This window comes from Desmodus rotundus, chromosome 12, assembly GCF_022682495.2.
Source record: "Desmodus rotundus isolate HL8 chromosome 12, HLdesRot8A.1, whole genome shotgun sequence".
NCBI classification, from domain to species: domain Eukaryota; kingdom Metazoa; phylum Chordata; class Mammalia; order Chiroptera; family Phyllostomidae; genus Desmodus; species Desmodus rotundus.
This window is the reverse complement of record NC_071398.1, coordinates 25,423,791-25,448,451: the sequence shown is the minus strand read 5'-3', so window position 1 is coordinate 25,448,451 and position 24,661 is coordinate 25,423,791. Positions and strand designations below refer to the sequence as shown.

General features: G+C 51.6%; 1 protein-coding gene across 2 annotated transcripts in view; it reads right to left on the bottom strand.

Annotated features, from left to right (window-relative positions):
- The window catches only part of CMIP (c-Maf inducing protein), a 230,206-nt gene that overhangs the window by 51,669 nt on the left and 153,876 nt on the right, over positions 1–24,661 (bottom strand). For both annotated transcript variants that reach the window (XM_024556045.4, XM_071219918.1), the window contains one exon: positions 23,180–23,230. In XM_024556045.4, the coding sequence (XP_024411813.2) occupies positions 23,180–23,230 (51 nt within the window). The remainder of the gene's footprint in view (positions 1–23,179; positions 23,231–24,661) is intronic.

Sequence of the window (24,661 nt, the reverse complement as noted above, 5' to 3'; positions counted from 1 at the left end):
GGGTAGGAAATTGTACTGAGAGAGGCACTGGGGTGGAAGGAGGTAGAGCCAACAGTCAGACACATCTCACTCTTCCTGGAAAGCATTTCACCCACTGAGCCTCAGTTTCCTCTTTTGCAAACCAGGCATGAAAATATCTTGCGGCCTCTTGAAATACGTAACCTTTATAAATCCTGGACCCACATGGGCCACCCTCTGTGTGGAGTTACATACAGCACAGTCCAAACAAAGCTGCCACCAGTAACAAAAACGGGGATCTGGATACTTAATTAGTCTCGTTTGAAAAACTTTAAAAAGATAAAATATACAATCCACAGCAATGCAAAAAAGTATCCCATTTGCTTTCTCCCATTTTCTTCACACTCCATGACGCTCTGGAGCCCTTTACTTGCTAACCACACCCCCATCACCACCACCATCACCCACAGTTAGTTAACTCAGAGTTTACTTCCCCCTCATCGCCCCAGGTCTTCCGTGTGTAAGTCGGCTTGTCTCCCCCCACACACACCCATTCCCTCTGTCCCTCACCCCCTTCTCTCTCTGCCTTACAGTTCTCTGCCCGGTCGGTAGCCTGTTCCCCATCAAGAATGAGAGAGGGACAGGCCCTCCCAGAGGGCCAAGAAGGACAGAGGAGCCCAAAGGTCGAAGACATCAGTTTTCATCAGGTGGGGGAGGGGAAAAGAGCAGCCCATCTCCTTGTCCAGCATTTTGGATGCGATTAGGACGGGGGTGGGGGGGGGGGGAGCATGGCAAGCGCTGTCGGGGTGAGGCAGTTAATGAATAGTAAACACGTCTTGATGAGGATGACGGTGACAGTGAGTACTTACTGAAATCCCTGACGTTAACAAGACACACCCAGTTCTCTGGGTTTCCCAGGGACTGTAACCAGACTCGGTCCTAGGGTCCTAGTTACCATCAGCTGAGCCTCCCAGACTGATCCAAGCAAACGCCAACTGCCCAAAGCTTAATGCAGTGGAGACCGTTCCCAAGGCAGAACCCAACCCCTCCCAGGGATGAAGGCTCCTTTGAGTCCTGGACATTGTGATTTTGCTTTGTGCCCAGAGAATTGCTTAATTTTCAAATGACTATGAAATGGTCACAGAAGCTTGCCATATATCAAGCCCCCAAGAAAACCACGATGACACACACCCACGTCTGCCCACAGCAGATGCTAGATCTGAGCATGGTCTGAGCTCTGGGTGCCTTCTCGTCTGATCTCGCAAGTCATTTACTTTTGAAAGAATAATGACTTAACTTTTTGGTGAAAACGATGTGTGCTTATTGTAAGAATTTTAAACCATGCTGAAAAGTGCACAAAAAGGATACACTAAAAGGCCTCAAAAATCCCACATCTTAGAAATAGCTACCATTAATCTTTGATGAATATTGCTCCGGCCAACTCTCATTTAAATTTAACTGAATCCAGCTAGCCCATGAGGTGGGTGGTCTTGAGTATATTCCCCTGCCGGCCACACTCAGACATACCAAGACTCTGGAGCAGCAAGACCTTGGCAGAAGGGTCCACTGGGTGCCACCAGCCCTGATGCAGCTTCCAAGGAGCCCCTTCATAGCTGTGCTCAGCCTTGGCGCTCACTGGCGACAGTTCTCCCATGAATACCTCTAGAACCTGAACCCTTGCTTAAGAGGCAGCCCCAGAACAGTAGTCACAGAGGCTGCATTCAAAACCAGAAGGTCCTAGGGGTAGTAACAAGGGCTAGCATTCAATGAGCATGTACTATACACCAGGCTCTGTCCCGGGCACTTATGAGCATCGTCTCATTCTGTCCTCACAGTAACTCCAGGAGCTGGGGGCGGGCCTGCCACAGGCAGAGCAGCCCTGGGAGCAGACTTTAAGACTGCTAGAGGGTAGGGTGCTTGTGGCTTCTGCTATAGGATGCTAGTATCCTGTTTACACATAGACTATCATGACCAGAGAGGTGACATGACTTGCCCAAGGTCACACAGCTAGAAAGGGCAACTCAAGAATCAAACCTGGCTTTGATACACTCCAGAAGTCTCCCTCTTTCTATCACATCAACCAGGGCCAGCACAGGTGGTGGAGAGGAGGGACAGATTCATCAAGAGACACTGTGAAGAAGGGGTCAGGAATGCTTGGTGGCATGGGGTGAAGGCCAGGACAAGTTCACAAGGCGCTGAGAGCCGGGGTCCAGGTGACCAGGGAGCGGAGGAGCTGCAGGAGGGGCTGGTGGGAACAGCGGGTGGATATGTATCTGTGACATCATGGTCATGGGTATGGGCAGGCCACTGGTTCCCAGAAGAGGCTCTAAACTCTGGGGCAGGGCAGCTACAGGCAGAGGGAGGCCCATCTAGGACCACAGGGGCCCAGTTACTCTGCCTTGGGTAACACATTAGTAGGTTTTATCCCAGGAACTCCGATGAGCTCATCTGGTGGTAAGTCACAGTGGGGCTGGGGACCCTGACTGCCAGGCTCCCAGGAGCCCAGCCCTCAGCTTTGCGGTGTGGTCCTCCCACTGAGCCCACTTCACCAAGAGGGGTGGACGAGCTCTTGCCATGTCCAGAGTGGATGGGCTGCTGGAATCCTTTGACAGGGGCCTTCAAGCTGTCTCCCTGCTTATTTCTGTGCAACGAAGCAGAGAACGGTCTTAAATTTTTTAAAGGTCATGAAAAAATACATGCGACAGAAATCAATGTGGCCCACAAGGCCCCAAGTACTTACTATCCGTCCCTTTGGAGAAAAAGTTTGCCAAACCCTGGCTGAAAAGGTGAAACCCAGCCTCGCAGTGAATGCATGATGTTGCCCAACACCACGAGCCATCAAACACATGCAGGTTCCAACCACAGAGAGACACCACTTCATACCCACCAGGCTGCTGCAACCAAAAAGACAGGTGATACCAAGTGCAGGCGAGGATGTGGAAAAGCCGGGATCCTTGTGCATTGCTGGTGGGAATGTGAATTAGTATCACATCATGGGAAAACAGCTTGACAGTTGCTTAAAACATTAAACATAAATTTATCATTTGACCCAGCAATTCTGCTCCTAGAAATCTACTCCAGAGAACTAAAAACAGACTCTACATAAAGACGTGTGCAGGAATGTCCACGGCAGCATTATTCGTAATGGCCTCAAGGTGGAAACGACCCACATGTCCATCCACTGATGAATGGATAAGCCAGATGTGGCCTATCCAGACAGCAGAATAGTATTTGGTAGTAAAAAGGCTACAATAGGGATGAACCTCACAAGTATTATGCCAAGTAAAGAAGTCAGATGCAAAAGACATACTGTATGATTCCTTTTATCTGAAATGTCTGAAAAGGCAAATTTAAAGAGACAGGAAGTGGAACAGTCATTGCCTAGGGAGCATGGAGGGCAACGGAGATTGGACTGCAAATAGGCCTGAGGGCATCTTTAAGGGTGATGGAAATATTCTAAAACTAGATTGTCCTGATGGTTGCACACTCTACAAATCTAGTAAAATCATTAAGTCACAACTTAAAATAGGTGAATTTAATTGTATGTAAATACACCTCACTTAAGGCGTGTAAAGAAAATCCCAATCCCAGCAGGTAGAGGAGGACTGCAGACAAGGCCGGTGGCGGTGTGGCTTCGTGGTTAAGCATGCAGGCTGTGCCATCAGCAGGCCTCATTCGCATTCAGTTCAATTCTAAGCTTTACTTCATCCATCATCCATGCACGCACCACCTATCCACCCATCTGCCCAACCAATGAAACAACAAAAATTACTGGGAACCATCTACTATGATGTGCCAAGCACTGTGTTAATTACTAAGGTGAGCAAAACAGACAGGCTGGTACTCACGGAACTCTGTCTGTTACTTGCACCCTACTTTCCTCATTGGCAACATGGGGTGAGAATAACTAGCGTCAAAGCTTTGCCATGGCTCTTCCATGAAATAATATATATAAAGCACCCAGCACCAATCCTGGCTAAACAGTAGCTCTCATTCTTATCACCTACCAAGCCCTGGGAAAATGAATAGTCCAAAGCAGGCAGGACTTAGGAGGGCTCCCGGCATCCATGACTAAGCCCCACCAGCTCCTGAAACAACTGAGCCAGCAGGAGGAGCCTGCTGCTTCCCTTGAGGAAGAGTCACTCACTCCATTGCAGTTCTCACCCTTTGCTTGTTAGGGAGGGGACGTTACCTGGGCAACATCCGCCATCTCTCCGGCAACTGCTCTCAGCAGAAGCAATGGCAGACACCCGGGTTCTTGGGCCTGGTAAAGCAGAGCCTGCTGGCTCCTCCACAGGAGACGAGCTGTCACTGGGAATGTGTCCCTCACCAGGGAAGGCGTGACTCAGAATGTGCTGGAAGCATACCTCCCAATGGTAGGGGATGCTGCTCCGCTGCTTGCTGCAGCCTTGGAGGCTCAGGCTCACACAAGCACGCATGCTCCCACCACCTGACATTAAAGGAAAGGCTGAATGGGAGCTCCTGGAGCCACAGAGGGAAACAAGCCAGGGAAGAACCGGACTGGCTTTGAGAATTTCTTTCCAGTGAGATCCCAAAGCTGTGCTGCTAGCATGAAAGCCACCATGCCCATGTGGCTACTTATATTTATCTTAATTAAAACAAACTACAACGAAATAATCAGCATCCTGGTCCCGCTAGCCACATTTCAGCTGCTCGACAGCCACAAGTGGCTAGTAGCTACCACACCAGACGGTGCAGATACAGAACGTTTTCATCACCGCAGGAAACTCTATTGGCCAGTGCTGCCCCAAAGTGGTGGAGTCCCTCCTGTCACCTGCCCCCAGAGGATCAGCAAAGTCCCGCTGCTTCTTCCCATCACTCAGGCAATGCTTATTTGCTGGGGCCAGTATGTGAGCAACACCCTGTCCACCCGCCCAGCCTCTCCAACTCTCTCTCCAGGTCTATAGGCTGCTGTCCCACATGTGCCTTGCACAACCAGGGAGAATGACAGGTTGGCTGAGTGAATTCTCTGGCTTCCCTGATTCCTAATTCCTAGACAGGGGCCTTTGACCTGCTCACACTCTCTGGGGCTGTGGATGCTGATGCTGCCAAGTAACTCACATCCCTGCCGAGCCAGTATGCTGCCGGGGGCCCCAGCACTTAGGCAGGGGGGCATTTTTAGCCTTCTCTTTAGTCCTCCAGAATGGCTTCCCCTAAATCCTTTTAGCACTGAAAAAACAACCCAAGCCTGTGAGTTGCCCATGTGTGTCATCTCCAAACTGTCCATTTGGCCCTGAGGTCTTGATCTTGTAGCCAACACAATTACTCAAGTGTCACCTGCTGGCCCAGCAATCGACAGATGGACTAATCAGTGATTACCCTCTGGGAACTCAGGGTTTTCTGGATAAATGTAGGGACACCTGCTCTGGACATCGCCTCTACAGAGGGGAAAGGAGTGAGGAAGCAACACAAAATGAGACGTAGCCCAGGCCTGTCAGCTGGAGTGTAAGGCACCGCTTAACTCACTCTAAGGAAGTCACTGATTACAGCACCACGGCCTACCACTCATCCAGGGCTCACCGTGTCCAGGAACAACCATATGGGTGGTGACAAGAGCATAACTGTTAACACGTTTGGAGGGCTCTCTATGAGCTGGGCCCATGCTCAGCACTTTGTATACAATAATTTTCTTAATCCTCACAACCACTCAACAAGGTAAGTGGTATAATTAGCCCCATTTTATAGACAAGCAAACCGAGGCTGAGAGAGTTTAAGTCCTATTGCAAGTAAGAGCCAGAGCTGGAATGGGGACCCAGATCTAGCTGTGGATCCTGAGTGCCCAGCTACCACGCCACTCTGGGAGGCACAGCTGAGCGCTTTCTCTGCCCCAGCCGCTGCTGCTGCCTTCTGCTGAAACAAGAGAGAAATCCTTTAAATTGGAGAGTTTAGCCTCACCCCCCTGGCTGCCAGGGGCTGTTCCTGACTGGCTGCTGTTGGGTGTCCAGCTGACAGGTGCTTGGGGAGACAGGCAATTTGTTTGAAAGAGGGAAAGTGCCTGCCTGGGCACTCAGCCCCTCGGTGCCCACCGGAGGCAGTCTCCGTACAGCCATTACTGCTTCCAAGGGAACAGCAGGAATAGGGGCACAGTGTCCTGCTCATCACTTGTGGGGCACTGGCTAGTTGCCTAGGAAACCATGCATCTGGCTGGTGAGATGAACTGGCCTTGGTGCCAGTCTCCCAGCAGAGTACCACATCCTACCAGGCGCTTAGGGCCCGCTGCACTCTTGGGAACATCCGATCACCACACACGTCCATTTGACTACATTTTAAAATAGTATGTGACTTTTTCTCACTCAGCTCCGGGCTCCTTGGGGCCTTGTCTGTTTCTTCATTGTTCTGTGCAGTGACTGGAACCACTTAGGGTACTTGGAAGGTGCTTTCAGTGTTTGTAAAAGGGAGAATAAAATCAGAAATAATGACTAACACGTATGAAATGCTTCTGCTGTGCCAGACACTACACCAAACCTTCTGCCCCCACTCCCCGCCCAGTGCTCCTCAGATGCTCCTGTGTGCAGGAAACACTTGGGGGGCAGGGAGGGAGGATCTTGCTAGAAGGCAGATTCTAACCCAGGGTCAGGGGGTCGAGGAGCTTGCACTTTTAAGTAGATTCCAGATAAGAACGATACCCTTGAACCCTAACGCGCATGCCTCGTTAACTACTCCCTACGAGGCAGACACACTTACTCTGTTCCACATGATACACAGCAGAAGGGCGCACTGAGGGATTAACACCTTGCTTGAGGCCACACACCTGGTATTGTGGGTTGAACTAAGTGCCCCAAAATGATATGTCCAAGTCCTAACCTCTGGTATCTGTGAATGTGACCTTATTTGGAAATGGTTCTTTGCAGATGCCATCAAGTTAAATCGAGGTCACCCCTGGCATCTTATAAAAAGGCCATGTGAAGACACATACATGTGCAAGGGAGTGACGGTCATAGGAAGATGGAGGCAGAGACTGGAGTGACGCACCCACAAGCCAAGGAATGCCGAGATTTGTAGCAGCCACCAGAAGCCATCCGGTGGGTAGTACTTTGTTACAGCAGCCACTGGAATCTCATACAGCTGGTGAGCCACAAAGGACAGAAGGAGCCCAGGAAACCTGGCTCCTAATCACTCCACTGCTCTGCTTCAGCTGCTGAGCTGACCCTTCCAACCCTTTTACCTGGTGAAGGTGGCAGCTGGGGCCCGCCTGGGACTGTGGGCAGGAGGGCATTAGCACATAGGTGCCCCTGCTCTCAGCAGCCTCTCCCAGCTTATCCTCAGTTTGGAGTTTGTTGGGTTTTATCTTTCTGGAAAAGACCGGAAGCACCGCCCCCCTCCCAGTCTCTTTCCTACTCCCTCATGGGATAGAAATGCTGGTGTCACCTCCCCAAGCCTATAACTAGAGGTCCTTTCACTGCCTCAGGGAAGGCTGGGCAGGGACACCTGAATACCCTCACCGTCAATGATGTCAGGAGGAGCCACCTGGTCATGCAGGGAAGCTACAGGGGTCCTCCCTGGGCAATTTAGGCAGGACGTCAGGGCTGGCTTAGGGTCCTTGGCAAAGAGGGGTCAGGAGGCAAACTCTAGCTCAAAGCAAAGGGAGCTCTCTTTCCTTTGATAAGGGCCACACATCAGCCAATAGCAACCCCTGCCACACCAGCTAACAACCTAGGGCGTAGGGGTGTCCAAACTTTTGGCATCTCTGGGCCACACTAGAAGGCAAGTTGTCTTGGGCCACACATTAAATACACTGCAACACATAATCACAAAAAAATCTCAAAAGGTTTTAAGTAAATTTATGATTTTGTGTTGGGCCGCTTTCACAGCCATCCTGGGCCGCATGTGGCCTGCAGGCCGTGGGCTGGACACCCCTGGTAGGGCTTCCTACTGCAGGGCATTGAGCTAGATGCTAATCCCAAAACAACTGTTTAGGGGTTCTCAATCCTGGCTACACATCAAAACCACTTGAGGGGGCTTAACAATATTCCATGAAGAGTCCACCCCCAGGTCAATCCCACCAGGTGGATGTTGAGGGTGGAGCAGAGCCTAGGCATCTGTATTTTGGGGGGCACGGTATAATTTAAAGTACATTTAAACACCAATGTGCATAGCAGCATTATTCACAAGAGGCAAACTGTGGAAGCAACTCAAATACCCACCGATGATGAACGGATGAACAGACGTGGTCCATGCATGTAATGATTACTCAGCCACGAAGAGGGAGGGAATTCTGACACAGACTACAACACGGACGGACCTTGAGGACAGTGAGCCAGTCACAAAGGACAAACACTGCATGATTCCGCTTACACGAGGGACCTAGGGGAGTCAGGTTCAGAGACACAGAAAGCAGGATGGTGGGTGCCAGGAGCTGGGGGCGGGGAGTGGGAGTGTGTGTTTCACGGGGGCAGTTTCAGTTTGGAAAGATGGAAAAGTTCTGGAGATGATGGTGCTGGTTGTTTGCACAACAGTGTGAATGTTGTGAAACTTACTGCTACTTAAACATGATTAAAATGGCCAATTTCATGTTATGTGTATTTTACCACGTTAAGTGAAGTATATTCAAACTCCCCGATGACTTAGTGTGCAGCGAGGGGTCGGCACTGCTGGTCCTGTCTAAGGGGGCGGGCACAACCCCCGCTGTACAGATGAGGAGCTCACAACAACATGGAGGGGGACGGTGATGTGCTCTAGGTCAAAACTGCCTGCCTGAGGCAGGACCCCTCCTCAGGGCCACCCTGTTGTCCTGAGTCATGACACAGCCCCGGACCTGCTCCCCGCATCAGGAAATGCTTTGTCTCCACGCGGCCCTAACTCCAGGGAGGCCATTTCTCCAGCAGCCCCCTGCTAGGGAGTACCATCGACAGTGCTGGGGGGGCTCCCAGTCTGATGCTCAGCACACCCAACACTATACCCTCACTGCCCTTTGCTCACTCACCTCCCCCACCAGCCCGTAGACTCCCAGGAACAGAGAGGCTCAGTCAGGGCCCTGTTTTGGCTCCAAGGTGGGTGCAGTACCACAAACTGAGAGTGGGGCACATCTGCATTCAGATTTCCATTCTGCTACTTGTCAGCTGCGCAGCCTCCAGCAAATGATATCACCTCTCTGAACCTCAGTTCCCTCGGCTGTATACGGGCTAACAGTAGCACTTGCCTCTTGCAGATGTTGACAAGGTCAAATGTGGTATTTCTGTTGAATGCCCTGCCCTTTGTAGGTGCTCAATAAATGGTGGCTACTATTGGGTTCAGCAGGACACTGATTAAAGACAGTTAACCCATGAGAAACAGTAAGGATGACCAGAGAACCCCTAACTGCCCATCAACAGAGAAATGCTTAAATAAGCTGTGGCCCACGTGTATGGTGTAATACTAGAGAGCAGAGAAAGAGAATGAAGAATGAGAGATCGGCCATGGATTTCACCCCCACATACCTGGAGTGTAGAAGCAAAACCACACACGCCTATGTGTTCATATACACTAAGATGCACGGGCTGCACATGCATGGATCTAACACATAAGGGGGGGCGGACAAGTGTCAGGCTGATGACAGCTGTCTTCCTGGGGGAGGGAAGTAGCTTCGGGGGGTGGGGCAGGGCAAGGAGGAGCTTCAGCTTTCTCTATACTGTTTCAAGCTACTGCAGGAAGCCATATCCAAGTACTGTGCATTTAATTAAAAAGAAAGAGAGACACAAGTCCCCAAAGACTTAAAAATTGGGATTTCTGTCCCTTCCACAGAATTATCAAATTGGTCAGAATCCCACCTTCTTAGAAAGAGCTGGAGGGCAGCTGAGACCTCATTATTTCCGACCTCTCAGGGCCTAGCAGATTACCTGGGTTTTGAAACGGTACACGCTCACTGATAAACGGGAACGTACAGAAGAACGGCGTTAGGGAAGAGAGTGAAGTGCACAAGAACTCCGTCACGTGGGCTCACGGCCTGCACGTCTGCATGTTGGTGATCATCACTGTTTGTGTTCTCTTTCTGTGCACGCGCCTGCACGTGCACACACCGGTATAAAAGTGTAGATACTAGCGTGTCTCATGCATGTGGGCTTTTTTAAAACTGCACCTCCAAAACCATGCTAACTCCGTGACATGTATCAGGGTCACACAAACATTTTCTGTGAAGGGCTAGATAAGAAATATCCAGGCTTTTCCGTCCACTCTGCTGTTGTGGCATGAATAGGCGGGGCCGTGTCCCCATAAACCCCTTATTTAGAGAACAAGGTGGTGGGCTGGAGAGTTCGCTGGCCTCCGGTATCTATCAGCTCCGATCTTTCTCCACAGCCACATACAATCCAACACGCGCGTGCAGAGATTTACCCTGTCCTCAGTGTGTGCTGCTGTGTTCCTCATCTTGTTTCATAAAAAGGGCATCGCAACATACATAGGTCTGTCTGCCTCTCGCTTTTTTTCTCTAACACCTGGTGGAAATCGCTCCGTATCAATTAGTGCAGATTTTCCCACTCTGTTTTCATAAACCACCTTAAGCACCACAAGGCAAAAGGAACATATTCATTTAGAAAATGAAAACGAAACAAACAGATGTCCTCCAATCTGCCCTCAGTGCTCTCTGCAAACTCTCTCAAAGGTCTTTCTGGCAGTTGCCTTTGGACTGCTGTGACCGCCACACCTTGGTGAGCGGCACTCCCCTCCTGGCTAGAGCTCTTCCCCAGGGCCACTGCCTGCCCGGCGTTAGCCCCGCATGTCCAGCGTATACCGCCAGGGTCCCCAAGAACACAGCCCACCTGTCTTCCCCAGTCTTTCAAATGTCCAGAAACGTGTCCTGCGTCCTGCCCCGCCTTAATTACAAATTCGACACAGTCGCTCCACACCCAAGGCGGGCATGAGACCCCACCTTTTAAACATTCTGTTTAAGAAGATCCTATTATTTTCCAATGATGTTACTGGGGCTGGGAGCCCCGTGCAGAACCTGAACCTAGTACTAAAGACTGCAGTGGAGACCTCTCATTAATCATTAATAGGAGATGCCGTTTTCTGAAGAAACCCCCTGAGTCGCAGCAACCCACCAAATAAATTTAAAAATGCAAACACCCTACCAGAGGCTGCTCTTCGTCTGCCTTGTGGGAGGGCTAGGCCCCTAGCGAGTTTTGCTCTCCCGACTGGAAAAGACCAGCACAAGGCTGTTTCTTCTGGGCACAGAAAGGGAAGTCTCTATCCCAAATAAGGAGTTCCCTGCGCTGCCTCAAGACGGTAGCATCTCAACAGGAGCCTCCGCTGTTTATCTGACTAAGAACTTTATCTAGAGCTTCCAATGCTTCTAAGGACATCTGATCTGTTCATTCTTTTGTTTGAGCTCCATTCTGTGTTGGGCTGTCTCCTCTGGGCTGTAGCCACGGCTCCTTCTACAGAGGGCCTTAATTTATGAGCACCCTGGAAGAGGACCCAGTTCCCTGATCAATCAATTTAAGTTTGATCCCCAACGTGTGTATCCAGGTAGGGAGTGATGGTGTGCTTGAATCTAGGGTAAGACGTACTCCTGTCTCCCTGGGTAGGGCACTTGTGAAGAGGGAGGAATGACATGGTGGCTGCTCCTTCCTTGCTGAGGAAGGCCCCTCAGTCGCACTGAGAACTCTCCTTGCACAGGGGGAGTCCAAGGTGGAGACTGGGAGCAGCACTTGGAGGGTGTTCATCATGGCGAAGTCTAAGTTACCTGCATAAATGGAGGAGATGCAGCAGAGTAATCCAAAAGCTACAGATGCATTCAGCCATTTATGCTTGATCTCAGGTCAAGAGAGACCCAGCAACAGGGTCTGGGCACAGAAGTAGCCTCATGCCTGGGTCTGAATTCTGGTTCAGACGTATGGGAAAATTACTTAACCTAAGAGTCAGTTTTCTAGTCTGTAAAATGGGGATATAATCTCCACCTCCCAGGGACATTGTATGGTCTAAATAAGATAAAATGAATGGAAAACAGTAGGAGCTCAATAAATGTCTACTGTAGTTTCCTCAAATCATTATAGTGGTTTTTCATCCGTGATGTGTACCAGAACCACCCGCAGGGCACGCAAAACACAATTGCTACACTCTTCCCCCCTACCTTTGAGTTCATGAGACAAAGATCTGTGTTTCTAGTAGGTTCCTAGGCCACACAGATGCTGCTGGTCTGAGCACCCCACTTTGGAAACCACCGAGGTTCAAAACTCCTGGGTCCATCGTGGCGGGGAGGCTTGGGGCGCTGAGGACCATCCTGGGTGGAGAGTTTAATGCAGACACTGACAAAGGCTTCAGGAGCCAACACGTGCCAGCGGGCAGCTCAAGTGCACCTTTGACCAATGCTGAGTTGGCCCCTGACCTCTTAGGTGTGCTTTTTGGGCTCCACGCACTCAGTCCCGGACATCTGCTCTAGCCCAGAAATCAGGTTCGGCCCATTCTGCCAAAGAGTCTTTTTCAAGTACCTGCCTAGCCCAGCCCCCACCCAACAAACAACCTTGGCTTCCTGCCACCAGTCAGAAGGCTCAGTCAGGGGCAGCTTCAGGTCTCTCAAAAGGGGCTCTCTGTCCATCTCAGGGCTTTCCGTAAAAGTGTCTGTTGGTTCTAAGAGGGCACCAGGGTCACCTGGCGAGCAGGACTATGGTGGTTCTGCCCTTGTCTTCCGGTCAATTAGCCTCTCTCCCAAACACCTCTCCCTGCAGAGAGTTGAGCTGGCTGCCACACTGGGTATTTTCTCACCGCCGGGAGAGGCAAGGACCTAACTCCTCTGCGGGGACAGGCACTGCTCGTTTCTGAGCCAACAGGTGGGCAGGGGCCTCAGTACCAACACAGAAGGGCAGGCCACCTTCCCCTCTGAGGCTGGAGCCCTGCCACAGCCCCGCCCGAACACTGACCAGCAGCCCCATCCATCTCAGGGCGCACTGCCCACCACCTACTCCGAAAGGGACCCACTGCAGACTTCTGTAGAACAAATGGTCTTGGTAGCCAAGGTTTGCTTGCCTCATATTTATGTTTTAAAAACTTCTTTAAAGAGAGAGAAATAGAGGGAAAAATTCTGCTTTAAAGGGCAGAAAACAAGTTCACCCACAAACCGTCTACGTGAAAAAACTTCCTTGTACGGTTCAGTGACTCATCAGCCCCCATTAAAGCATGCGTGGGACGACACACGAACTCTCTGGTCCCCCTTCCTTGTTTAGAAAAAAAGCAACTACCACAATGCACTTCTTTCTTGGCCGTCTGAAGAGCCAGCTGTCATGCGCCATTCCTGAGGCCCTGGGAAGATCTTTACACGGAAGGGGTGGGGGTGTGTAGGATGTCCCAAAGCCCAAGGCTGGCCCTCTGGTGGGGGCTGGGGAAGTCCTGGCTAGGGCAGGAGGGTGGAGGGAAAGGTTTGGGGTCCCAGGGACAGAACATAAACCCAGTTGCTCCACTGTGTCCTGGGGCAGCTCATTCTACCCAGGTGCCCTGGCTCCAGGTTCTTGCCCTTCCAAGTGGGATGATTGGAGGGACTCAAAGGGTGAGGACAAGGGAGCAAAGCACCTCTCACTGTCTTTGGCCCACTGATTAGGTAGGTGCTCAACAAAGGCTTGTCCTTCTCCTCAGAAACTTGGCTGCCCCACCTGGACAACAGTTTTCGTGAGGTCTGAAGTCCCATCCAGTTCGACCCTTTTCGGAGTGGAATACTGCAAAGGCATAAAAAGGAGTGAAGGCCATCTGTGCGTGCTGCTACAGAGAGCTCGCCACGAATGGGTGAACAGGCGAGGAACACAACAGCGTGGGGAATAAAATCTGTGTGGTGGTGAGACAGGAATATCCATAAAAACCTTAGGAAGCACCCCCCCCCCCCCCACGATGCTACCAGCCCTGCCTTTGGGAAATGGACTTGGGGGAGGAGGAGACTATGCATTGTATACCTTTCTATACTCCTTACAATGACCACATGGGTGTTAGCATTCATTTGTCTTCACTGCTAACAAAGGGTATCTGGGAGGAAGGAGGGGCTGACTGGAAAGGGGGGTAGGGAATTTTCTGGGGTGATGGGGATTTGGGCGGTCATTTTTCAGGTGACTACAACAGTCAAAACTCACCACACCCAACCGTAAAGATGTGTGCGTTTTGTTACATGTAAATCATAGATCGATGTTGTGACACTTAAAAACTGTTAAGAGATTTATGGACTGGGGGAATTATTTTAGTTCTCTCTCTCCTTTTCCGTATTAAAAGAAAACCTACATAAATGTGGTTTTTAAGTACCCTGTGCCTTGGGGTTCTTCTACACTGCTAGCAGGTACATAAGTCAGTATGACCACCCTGCAAAACTGCTGGGTAGCGACCACTAAAGGGGACCCTGTGGTGGTCTCAGGGTCTATGCTCATTGGGCTGTTGACATGCGTTCACCAAAAGTTATGTTTATAGTCGTGCTTTGGGAATAGAACGATTATAGGTAATAGTCCACCTGGAAGTATCTCTCTACAACAGAACGAACAAATTAATAACCTATTCATTCAACAGGACACCATCCAGCAAAGCAAATGAATAAATTATCGCTACACACAACAGCATGAATAAATCTTATAAACAAAATTTTGAGCCAAAGGAGCCAGGCACAAGAGTTCAGCCTGTATGATTCTACTTATACAAAGTCCAGACACAGGAAAACTGGTCTAGCTGCTGGAAGGCAGGGTCACGGCTTCTCGTGGTGGGGGTCGAGAGGGGAGCGTAGGGACTGGGTGGGGGGGCAAGGGGCTCCTCAGGGGTAGTCATGCTCTGTTTCTTGATCTGGGAGACGGTTACATTGGCTCAGTTCTGTGAGAATTGATCCAGCAGCATTCTCTGGATCTATACATTATCCTTAGTGAAAAGTTTATTTAAAAAACAGGTCAAAATGTCCCATGTCTATTCCAGAGAGAGCGCTGGCGCTGGAGACTGCTGCAAGGGCTTGACGCTTGCCTGAGGCTTCTCTGCCTCTGTGGCTCCTAGAAGGGCCTCCATGCCTATGCCCCCACCCTCTCCAGGTCCACAGCGGTGCCACCTTCCAGCAGCAGAAGAAGGCTGGGTTCAGAGACCCACCACCCTGGGTTCAAACCCCAGCTTTGCCTGGTTCTAGCTGTGCAATGTGGACAAGTCCTCTGCCCTCCCAGCTCCTCCTTCAAGGTGACTCCAACCAACCTTTGACAAGGTTGTGAGAGATCACACACGTGAGAGCCCCCGCATAGCACCTGGTGTCAGTAGGCACCTAATGACTGTTCTCTTCATCTACAGCAAAGAAAGCCCACGAGAGTGCGAGCACTGCTTCCCAGGCTGCCCTGCCCTCTGCCACTTGTTAGTTTCAATCCCTGAAGCCTCCCTTGTTATTAGTTACAGGGTCCCTGATGATGCACCAAGAGTCATGAGCTGTAGCTGGGAGTCACTGAAGACTATGGCCTTCCTGGGGGACCAGACGCCTGGGTCCTCGAGGCCTCCCCTCGGTGCCATCAAGCATAAGTGCTGATGGGGCCTGGCTGGACTGGCTTCTGTAAGGGCCTGTGCTTTCTGGGGCTCAGTGCCACCACCAGCTGCACCTCCCGCCTAGGCCCCTCCCAAAGTCTTGGACTGTGCTGGGTCCCCTGCCTCCAGGGAAAGCCCCTCCTTACACAGTGACCCACTGAATCCCTTGATCCCCTCTTAGGCGGTCACAAAGCCCTCTTTGACCAAGTGCCAGAAATTAATCACGACGGAATTCCTGCCTTCTCAACCTGGAGGAAGCTGACCTGTGGCTGGGCCAATGAGAGCACTGAGGCCACCCCCCGGCCATCCTTGTCCTGCTTCCCTGCTCACCTTCCTTCTCAGAGGCAGGAGAGTTGACACTCGTGACCACAGGAGCAGGAGGTCACGACAGCAGGGATGGTGGCAAGCTTTCACTCTCCCTGTCAACTCAGGTGGACCTTATTGCAGGGGGCTATGCTGAGAAGAGTTCTGCCTCGGCGAGACAGTACCATGACTGATTAGTGATGCCTGCAAAGGGCCCACTTGGGGCTGCTGGAGCAGATGCTATGCCCATGCCCTCCTTCTACAGCTGGCCTCTACAGCCCTTCTACACCGAGGGAAACAGGGCCCTTAATCAGTAAAGCAGAACAGGATTAATTAACACTGATCCAATGTTCACTCACATGGCAGATGCTGTTCTAAGTTCTTTGAAGCTATTAACCCATTTAGTCATCACAAGAACCTAATGACTTTGGTCTTATGGTAACCCCATTTTATTTAGGAGGAAAAGGAGGCCCAGAGAGGAACATAACTGGTCCAGGGTCACACAGCCAGTAGTGACGGTGGAGCCAGGATTTGAACCCAGGCAGTTTGGTCCAGAGCCCTCACCCTTAGGCACTGCAAACATTATTCTTTGGGAGCAAACTGGCAATATATGGTAAGAGCCACCAAAAAATACCCCAACTCTGCCCAGTAACCACTGTTCTGGAAATACGCCCTAAAAAAGTGGTCCAAAAGAAGTAAAAGCTTTAATATGGGGGACAGTCATGGCTGCATTACCTATAATGAGAAAAACAGGAACAGCCCAAGTGCCCCACAAGTGCGAGTCCATGGAGGCCTGTGCAAAGGTGGACGGACCTGAAGGACACGTGTGAGAGTGAAATCAGCCGTCGGGTGGGGACTAGGAGGAACAGAGTGGTGGTTGTCCTTGATGTGGCTATAAAGATGTTCTCGTGATCCTTGTAAAAGGCAGAGAAAGACAGCAGGAGACAGGGGAGGGTGGGGGGCAGGGAGGGGCGAGGCCACCACGTAAGTAATAGAAGGGTGAAACAGGGGCCACTGTCTTCCCTCCAGGGGAAGAAACATCCTGGCCGGAGCAGGTGAGCCCAGCCAGGAGCCACACAGGAGGGCGCTGGCCCCGTGCCAGGGGAGTTCGAAACAAGGGTAGGTCCAGGCACACAGAGCCTTGAGGCTGGAATTTGGGGACGCGGGTGACGCAGCAGGTTTGGGGCAGGCATGGAACTGGGTTGTTGCTGAGCTTGACATTCTCGGGCTGAGGACAGGCGGTCTGACAGTGCGCTGTGCCACAAGCAGGATGGGTCAGGGCACCATCCGTGACAAGGAGGGGAGTGCCAAGTCAGAGGTTAGTTCACATAATCCCCGTGGTGACCTCTGTGAGACTTAGAGAAAAATGTAAAGCCCTCGTGAAATGCCCCCCAAAACAAAAATACCCAGGCCCTAAACATGCAAGTCACAGGAGAGGAAAGGCAGACACGGAGCAGTCCGGAAGTGCAAGCTCACAGGTATGAGGAGCGGTCTGGTGTGCGCGCGTGTGGGCGCTCACAAATGTATACAGGTGGGAGCCACGTTCTCGGTGGGTAAGATCCCCGGTTCTGGAATCAGGTGATTTTGTGTTCAACCCCAGCTCGGTCATCTAATTAATGGTTGTGTGACCTCCATGAGTGGCTTAACCTCTCAGGCTCAGTTTCCACATCTGTGAAATGGGGAAATGGGAGGACAAGGCCTCTCCTCAGGGTTGTGAGGATTCAACAGGGAGGCACATACTTGGCACAGAAGCGATCGTCCACTAAGGGCAGTGATGGCCACCTGCTGTTTTGTGTCGAGAGAGGGCTGGAGGAAGACTCAGGGCTCATGTGCTGGGGGACATGTGCTCAGAGGGGTTTTCAGTTGGGTAGAGAAAGTTATCTAGGGGCCACAGCTGCTGGACTAGAAGTGGCTCCTCCCCAGGAGGAAAGGCCTCAGCTCAGGAGGGGTGGGGGGTGGGTCCCAAAGGGATTTCAGGGTTGGGGTGATGGCTCAAGGCCCTTTTGTCCCTCTGACCTGTTCCCCAGGAATCTTGGCACCAGCTGGGGCCTCTCACCCTGCGCGGGAATGGGAGTAAGGGGTTCAGCCTTCCCAAGGGGGTGGCCCGATGAGAGAAGAGAACCTAAGCTTCCAGCCCCCGTGGTCTTTGCCTCCAAGCCTCTGGTTTTTCACTTGCCCACCAGAGTTCCTGATGGTTGCCGGGCCTCAGTGAGGGCTCTGGGCATAGGATGGGCTCACCAGGGCCTGATGTGAAAGCTAGGTTGTGACATCCTTAGGAGCCACTGTCCTTAGCAATGAATGTCCTTCGTCCCCTTAGATGCTTGGTCCCCTCACCTATGAGATGGGATAGCAGAGACTTGCAGAACCATTGTGGGATTAGGGGAGCTAATGTACCTGAAGTGGCAGGCACAGGAGGCACTCAAACATCTGAGAAACACCCCATGACCCACACTGGGCAGGGCCCCTCAGGACAGACTTCCCACCATCCTCAGTTCTTACAGACGCCGTGCGGAGGCAAGGAGCGGCTAGGAAGGAGGCTGCTCTCGCCCACCGACGCACAGGAGACACCCGGCAAGGGCGTATGTGATGGTGCTCCCACAGCACTGGCTCCTGTGGGGCTCCTTTCAAAACGCTTCACAAATGGCAGAGCATCCCATCCTCACAAGGACCCCATGAGCGAGGTACTAGTATCACCCCCGTTTCACAGAGGAGAAACTGAGGCCCCAATAAACACATTCCATACCCAATGCACTCATAACATGGCCACCCCCTCACACATACATGAACCCCACATTCTTTTTCACCTGCCTACTCTGTACAGGGGACAGACAGAGCCCTGGACAGGGGTGACCTATGGCTGCCCCAGGAGCCTGGGAAACCCTGCTGGGCAGAAGGAGGCTGTGTGGCCCAGGCAAACGGCCAGAGGGGACACAAACCTGGGCTGGGATTCTCCCAGAGCCAAGCGCGTTCCTCTGCCTTGGGCCAGCTTCTTGTCCCTCACAAAGTCTGCTCTTGTCTCTCACTAAGTCTGCTCCTGTCCCTCAGCCCCTGGGGCTGTTCAGGGTGACTGAGATCCCCCGGGGGATAAGACCAGTTTAGTTTTCAAGACATCTGTGCAACGGCCTGAGGCCTGAAGAACACCCTTCAGGAAGTGAAATGGCCCTTCTTCAGGGCTGGGGGCAGCAGAAGCGCCGTGCTGGCAGGTTAGGCACAGCAGGTGTGTCTGCTTCTCAGGGCTCTCTGTGGGCCTGGTGCGCATGTGCTCCCAGCAGGTAGTCAGGACCTGTTGCCTCGATCCTTGGACACAAAAACAGGACAGTGGTTGCACAGCTTTATCAGCACACACCCTGCAACACACTCTTGGCCTTGTCACACAAAGCAGACTGTTCCCTCATGGTCTTTGTACACACACGGGCCTGGCCCCTCACAGAGCGGTATGTACCTGGGCCTCTCACCTCAAACCTTAGATACAGAAACGGCTTGTCTTCTCACAGCTCTGTACACACATAGCCTGCCCTCACAGCCTGGGACACACTCTTGGTCTTGTCACACAAACCCGCTGTCCCCCATGGCCTTGTACACATAGCCAGGCCCGTCTCCACAGGACCTGGCCTCCAAGGGGCACTGAGTCAGAAATGAGGCCTCATTAACTCAGCACAACTGTTTATGCTACCATACCCCCAGGAATTGGCCTCAGGGGCTGAACCACCCAAACCAAACAGGGCTGGCCTCCCCAAGGAGTCTCAAGACAGCATGCTCTGCTCCAGGGGATGCTGGGAGGGCTGCAGCTGCCATCACGCTGCCCAGAGTAACCCCATCTACGCTCCTTCATGGGACCAGAGATGCTGGTTTTCCACCTGCAGGGCTCTGAGGGCAGGAGGCTGGGAGGAAGGGCGGAGCTGAGAAGGGGGTCCTGGGGGCTAGGATGCTGTAAGTCAAATCTCACTTCCCCTTCAGGGTGGCCTTGGGCAAAGGACTCAGATTTCCTCACACTGAGATGATTCAATGCTTAAAACATAGAGCCTGGCGCTGAGGGAACACCCCAATGGACTGTGATGGCAGGTGACGGCATGCGACCACACTGGCACTCCGAGCTGTGGCCATTACAACAACAGGGTTACCAGGATGGAGCAGAGACTGGCGAGACTACCACACAGCTATTTTACCTACACCCTGCCTCGCTTCACAACACAATACGAGGTAGATTCCACAGCAGCGTTTCTCAGCCTTTTCTCATTACTGTCCCCCTAAGGAGCCTTTTTGGACATCCCCCTTCCCCATATGCCCTCCTGCCTCTGAATTAAATAATAAAAAATAAGATTTTATTGAACAGAGCTGAACTTTGGAGGGCCACATACTACTGTAATAACTGAAGGTTTATAAAGCCCCAAACAAGTTTCAGCCCCCTTGGGAGAATGTCCAAGAGATACCAGTGCACCCTGATAGAAACTAAATCAATGGGAACACAGTATTTAAAGGGTAGCATTCTTTACAAGAAGGAGAATGTATTCTCTGTGTGAAGTGCAGCTACAACATGCAAATACATATTGGTATGGGGAGGGGAGACAAAAACAATATTTAGAAAATTTAAAACTCAAGCTGAGGTTGTAAGATTTCTAAAGTCCTTCATTTTGATGTTCTATCGATTTTTTTAGGTTAAAAATATAGAAAAGAGAGGAAAGAAAAGACCCAAAATGGTTGACTGTAAAAACAGAGGAGAGAGTGGCTGTAGCAAGAGAAGCAGAAGGTCATATCTTGAGTGGGCTGAAGAGTCTAAAGCTCAGAGTCAGACACAGCTGGAGGCTGGGTGGACCCACAGATCTGTACTGAAATCCGCTGTGTGACTATGGGTAAGTCCCTAGACCTCTCTGAGCCTTGGTTCCCTCATTTGCTGAATAACAACAAACAGGAAAGCACCTAGCCGTGCCTGGTACATTGTAGGTACTTAGTAACTGCATCTCAATTAATAAACACTTGCTAGAACCTAGGCAGACCACAGGACTTGTAAGCTACAGAACCAGGGTTTATATCCAGGCCTCTAGGTTCATTTCGCTAGCCAGCAGGGCCTCCAAACCACCTTATGTTCCTTTGACATTTTAAAAGAAGGGAGAGCGTGCTCCTCCAACCTCATCAAAACTAGGTGGCACAGAGCCACAGGAAGGAAATCAAGTTGCTGACACTGAGATACCACTGCCACCTGGTGGTAGCATACCTAAAACGTGGGTGGGCGGGGGCAGTTATCAAGGGGGAACACCGGTATCTCACACATGCCTACGGCACAACTGAATGCTTATACAGGAGAACAAAAGTCATCCCACACCAACCGCCACCTGGCAAAAGGGGCGCACGCTGCCAGATGCCTGCTGGTTCCTTGACACTCGGGTGTCCTGGATGCTCTCTTTCTCTTTTTGAAAACTTAATTGATTAAATTCAACAACCATAAACCAAACACCACCAAAATTGGGTGCAGATAATCCAGCTGTCCATGAGAACTGCTAGAAGCCTGGGACCCCGAGTTCTGTGCTTGGTCGATCAACCGTCTGAACTCTGCACGCAGTCCTCCAGGGCCGGAAGGGCCCGCTTCAAGCCTGTCACTTTCAGATCATCTTTCTAGCCCGTCTCCTGAAATTCAGTCTTCTGTGCCCACCATCTCAGTCGTCCCTTGTAGCGGTACAATATTCACGAATTTTACAAGCACTGCCTTTCAGGTGTTGACATAAATCGCTGCTGAACAAAATGTTGACCAGGGCAAGGCAGAGAGCAGAGTTTTAGTGGAATACCACTAAAAACAGCCTCTCTCTCAACACTGATCTTGGCCACCTTTTCCATGAGGTGTTTTCCCAATCTGTCAGGTAGGCTGTGTGTCTCTGAGGACTTTCTGTCCTGTCCTGAGCTAAGGAAAAGCAAGGCAATCCTTAGTGAGGGCTCACATGGAAAACACACGCTGAGAATAAAGAAGGGGAGAAGAATTTAGGAGCGGAACGGCCCCCTCCTTCCGGGAGCCCCCGACCACCACCATCCTAGTTATCTGCTCTCCCTCTCACCTGCTCTGGCACTGAATTCCCAGATGGCCCCTCGTAGGTCCTGACGCATGCCCTGCCTGTCTTGGGACAGACCTGGTTGCAGAGAGCCAGGCCTTAGGGACACTCTCCCTGTGGACATGAGTCCTCAGCAGTACCTGTTGATTCTGTGAGCAGGCATGTGCCTCCTCACCTTTTTAGCTACCACCCAGTACTTTCCGCCTACATTCAGACACCCACAGGAGTGGGACGAGGTAGGTTTGAACCCTGCCTCAGTCCCTTACTCACTATGGAAGCAGGGCTCCAGCCTAGCCTCACCTTTCCCATACATGAAATGGCAGCAGTGGTGATTATCAGCCTTACAGGGTTGAGGCGAGGGTGAACAAGGGTGAACGAGGGTGAACGGACATGATGGGCGGGGCTACAAGTTCCCCGAACACAGCTGGTGCCCAGTGAACGCCAGTGCTTTCCCTTAGCAGCCCCAACTTGGAGACTCAGCCTCAGCCTCTGAGACTGTCATGCAGGCAGCAAGGCGAGAGGGCCTGCAGCTGTCGGGGAAACGGAGAGGAGTGGCCCTCTTTGGGACCAGGAATGTAATTTTCCGGGGTTGTATTTCCGTCCTCCGCCTGGCTGTGACAACAGCCCCTCCGGAGGCACGAGAGGAATTCTGAGTGTTCCCTGGGTTGTCCCTTGGCCTTAAACCCTGCACAGGGCCAGCTGCTCATCCTCCGCAGCTCCCCAGCTTACAGTATAGTCATTCCAGCCATTCCCTGCTGGCTCCGTAAGGCCACAGGCCCATCACAGCTTGTTCTAAAGTAAAAGATCAGAAGGCGGGAAAGACAGGGATGCAGGGCATGAAGGGAAGCTGCCTGAGCCAAGGAGCAGGGCACAGACTCCCCACAAGGCTGAGAAGACCCTCCTCAGAAGATCTGGCCCCTGGGTTTGTAAGTGACCGGTAGAGGACCGATTTTCCCCATGTGCTGGGGGCTCTGGATCGTCCCATGCAGAGCTAGAACTAACCAGAAGTTATGACTATGAAAACTCAGTTGGGCTTTTGAATCTCTGGGAAACTTAGCTTTGGTGCTACCTTTAGAAGTTACTTTCAAGACCGCATCTTGAGCCCCTCAAGTCCTGCCTCCCCCAGTGTCTCACATGAGCCCCTGTTCTGACAGCAAGTGGCCCCACATCCGTTTGACTGCAGGCACAGCACTATAAGGCTACGAGCAAAGTCAAGGGCCACTGGGCAGGAATGCTGCTTCGGTATTGCAGGGAGAAGGGTATCAAATGACAGAGGGTGATGGGGGAAAGGCTCTGTACAATGGAGCAGGCTCTGCGGCTAAGCCATCTGGAAGGCAAGAGATAGATCTCCACCTTCATGTCTCTGGGTAACAGTGTTGAGCCATACTCAAAACAGGCGGCTGCCACAAATGAGCAACTGAGTCAGGACTTACCTTCCACTGCAGAGAATGGAACCATTGGTCCCGCAGGTAGCTGTTGGCAGCCTGCAACGACAAGAACAGGAAAGCAAGGTCTGGTCACGGACATGCAGCATTTCAGAGCATTTTATAGGCTAGCACATGAGCCCTAGCCCGTCTGTCCAACAGGGTCTGCTCTGTGACCCCAATAACCTTTACAGGGATACATCAGGCCGAAGTTTTGGAACAAAACCAAAATAGAAGTGATAACCAGGGTGACTTTTCTGAAATAAGACCTTGCTGCCATTGCATGCTTATTTTGCTGGGTAAGAGTGACTTCAGACCCTGGTGGCTGGAAGAGCTTTAATGCACAGGCATCTTGACTTATTTAGGACCACGGGAGGGGCCCAGATGTGTGGGAGCGAGGCCTATGTGGTAGGATGATGGGGGGGAAGCTGTTTGGGTGCCCCCTTTGTACCAAGCACTGCTCAGGCACCTGGCAGTGATTATCTACGTATCTGTCGTCAGCTCTCACATCAGTTCTGTGAGGTGGGTGACGCTATGTCCACCTCACAGAGGGAGGGGAAAACTGAGACCCTGAGATCTTACATCAGCTGAGTACATTCAAACCCAAGCAGCCTGTCTTCTAAGCCTGTGGGTTTCACCACTACGCCTCCTGCCAACTGCAGAAAGTCATGGAGGAAAGCAGCCAGCTTTGAATTCAGGCAGAGCTGAGCTAAAATCACTGTGTGGAGGGAGAGCGAAGCCTTCCTTGACCCACACCACCCTAGTTCAGAGACCTGGGGCAGCTCAGCCTCAATTTACTCATCCATAAAATGGGGAAAAATAACACTGACCCTGCAGAAATGTCAGGAGGCTTGAGAATAACTCCTGTGAAGCATCTAGAAGCATGCTGGGCACACAGTAGATGGTCGAACAGAAATGCAGCCATTGTCATTATCACCGTCATCACCTGAGCAGTGCTTGTACTAAACTAAACTAAACTAAACTTCCTCTCAACTAGAATGCGGCCCGAGGAAGGCCCTGCCGACTCCGCTACGCGCCGCTGCTGCTCTCACCCGTGTCCTAGCAGGTGTGCGGATGGTGAAAGCGATGTTGACACCGGCAGGGGTCCCCAACCTGTGGCCCGCGGGCCGCATGTGGCCCAGGATGGCTATGAATGTGGCCCAACACAAAATCATAAATTTACTTAAAACCTTTTTTTCGTTCATCAGTTTTTGTGAGTGTTTGTGTATTTAATGTGTGGCCCAAGACAACTCTTCTTCTTCCAGTGTGGCCCAGAGACGCCAAAAGGTTGGACACCCCTGGTCACTTTACGGCATGGTCATCACACGCCACATCCACCACTAAGTCCTATGTATAGATCGGCCCATTCAGTCCTTGCAAGTGCACCCTGAGAAACTGGTCCTGGCAGCAGCTCATCCTTATGGTACAGATGAGGAAACTGAGGCTTGGGAGGTTAAAAACTCTCCCCCAGGGCTCACAGGCAGCAGGTGT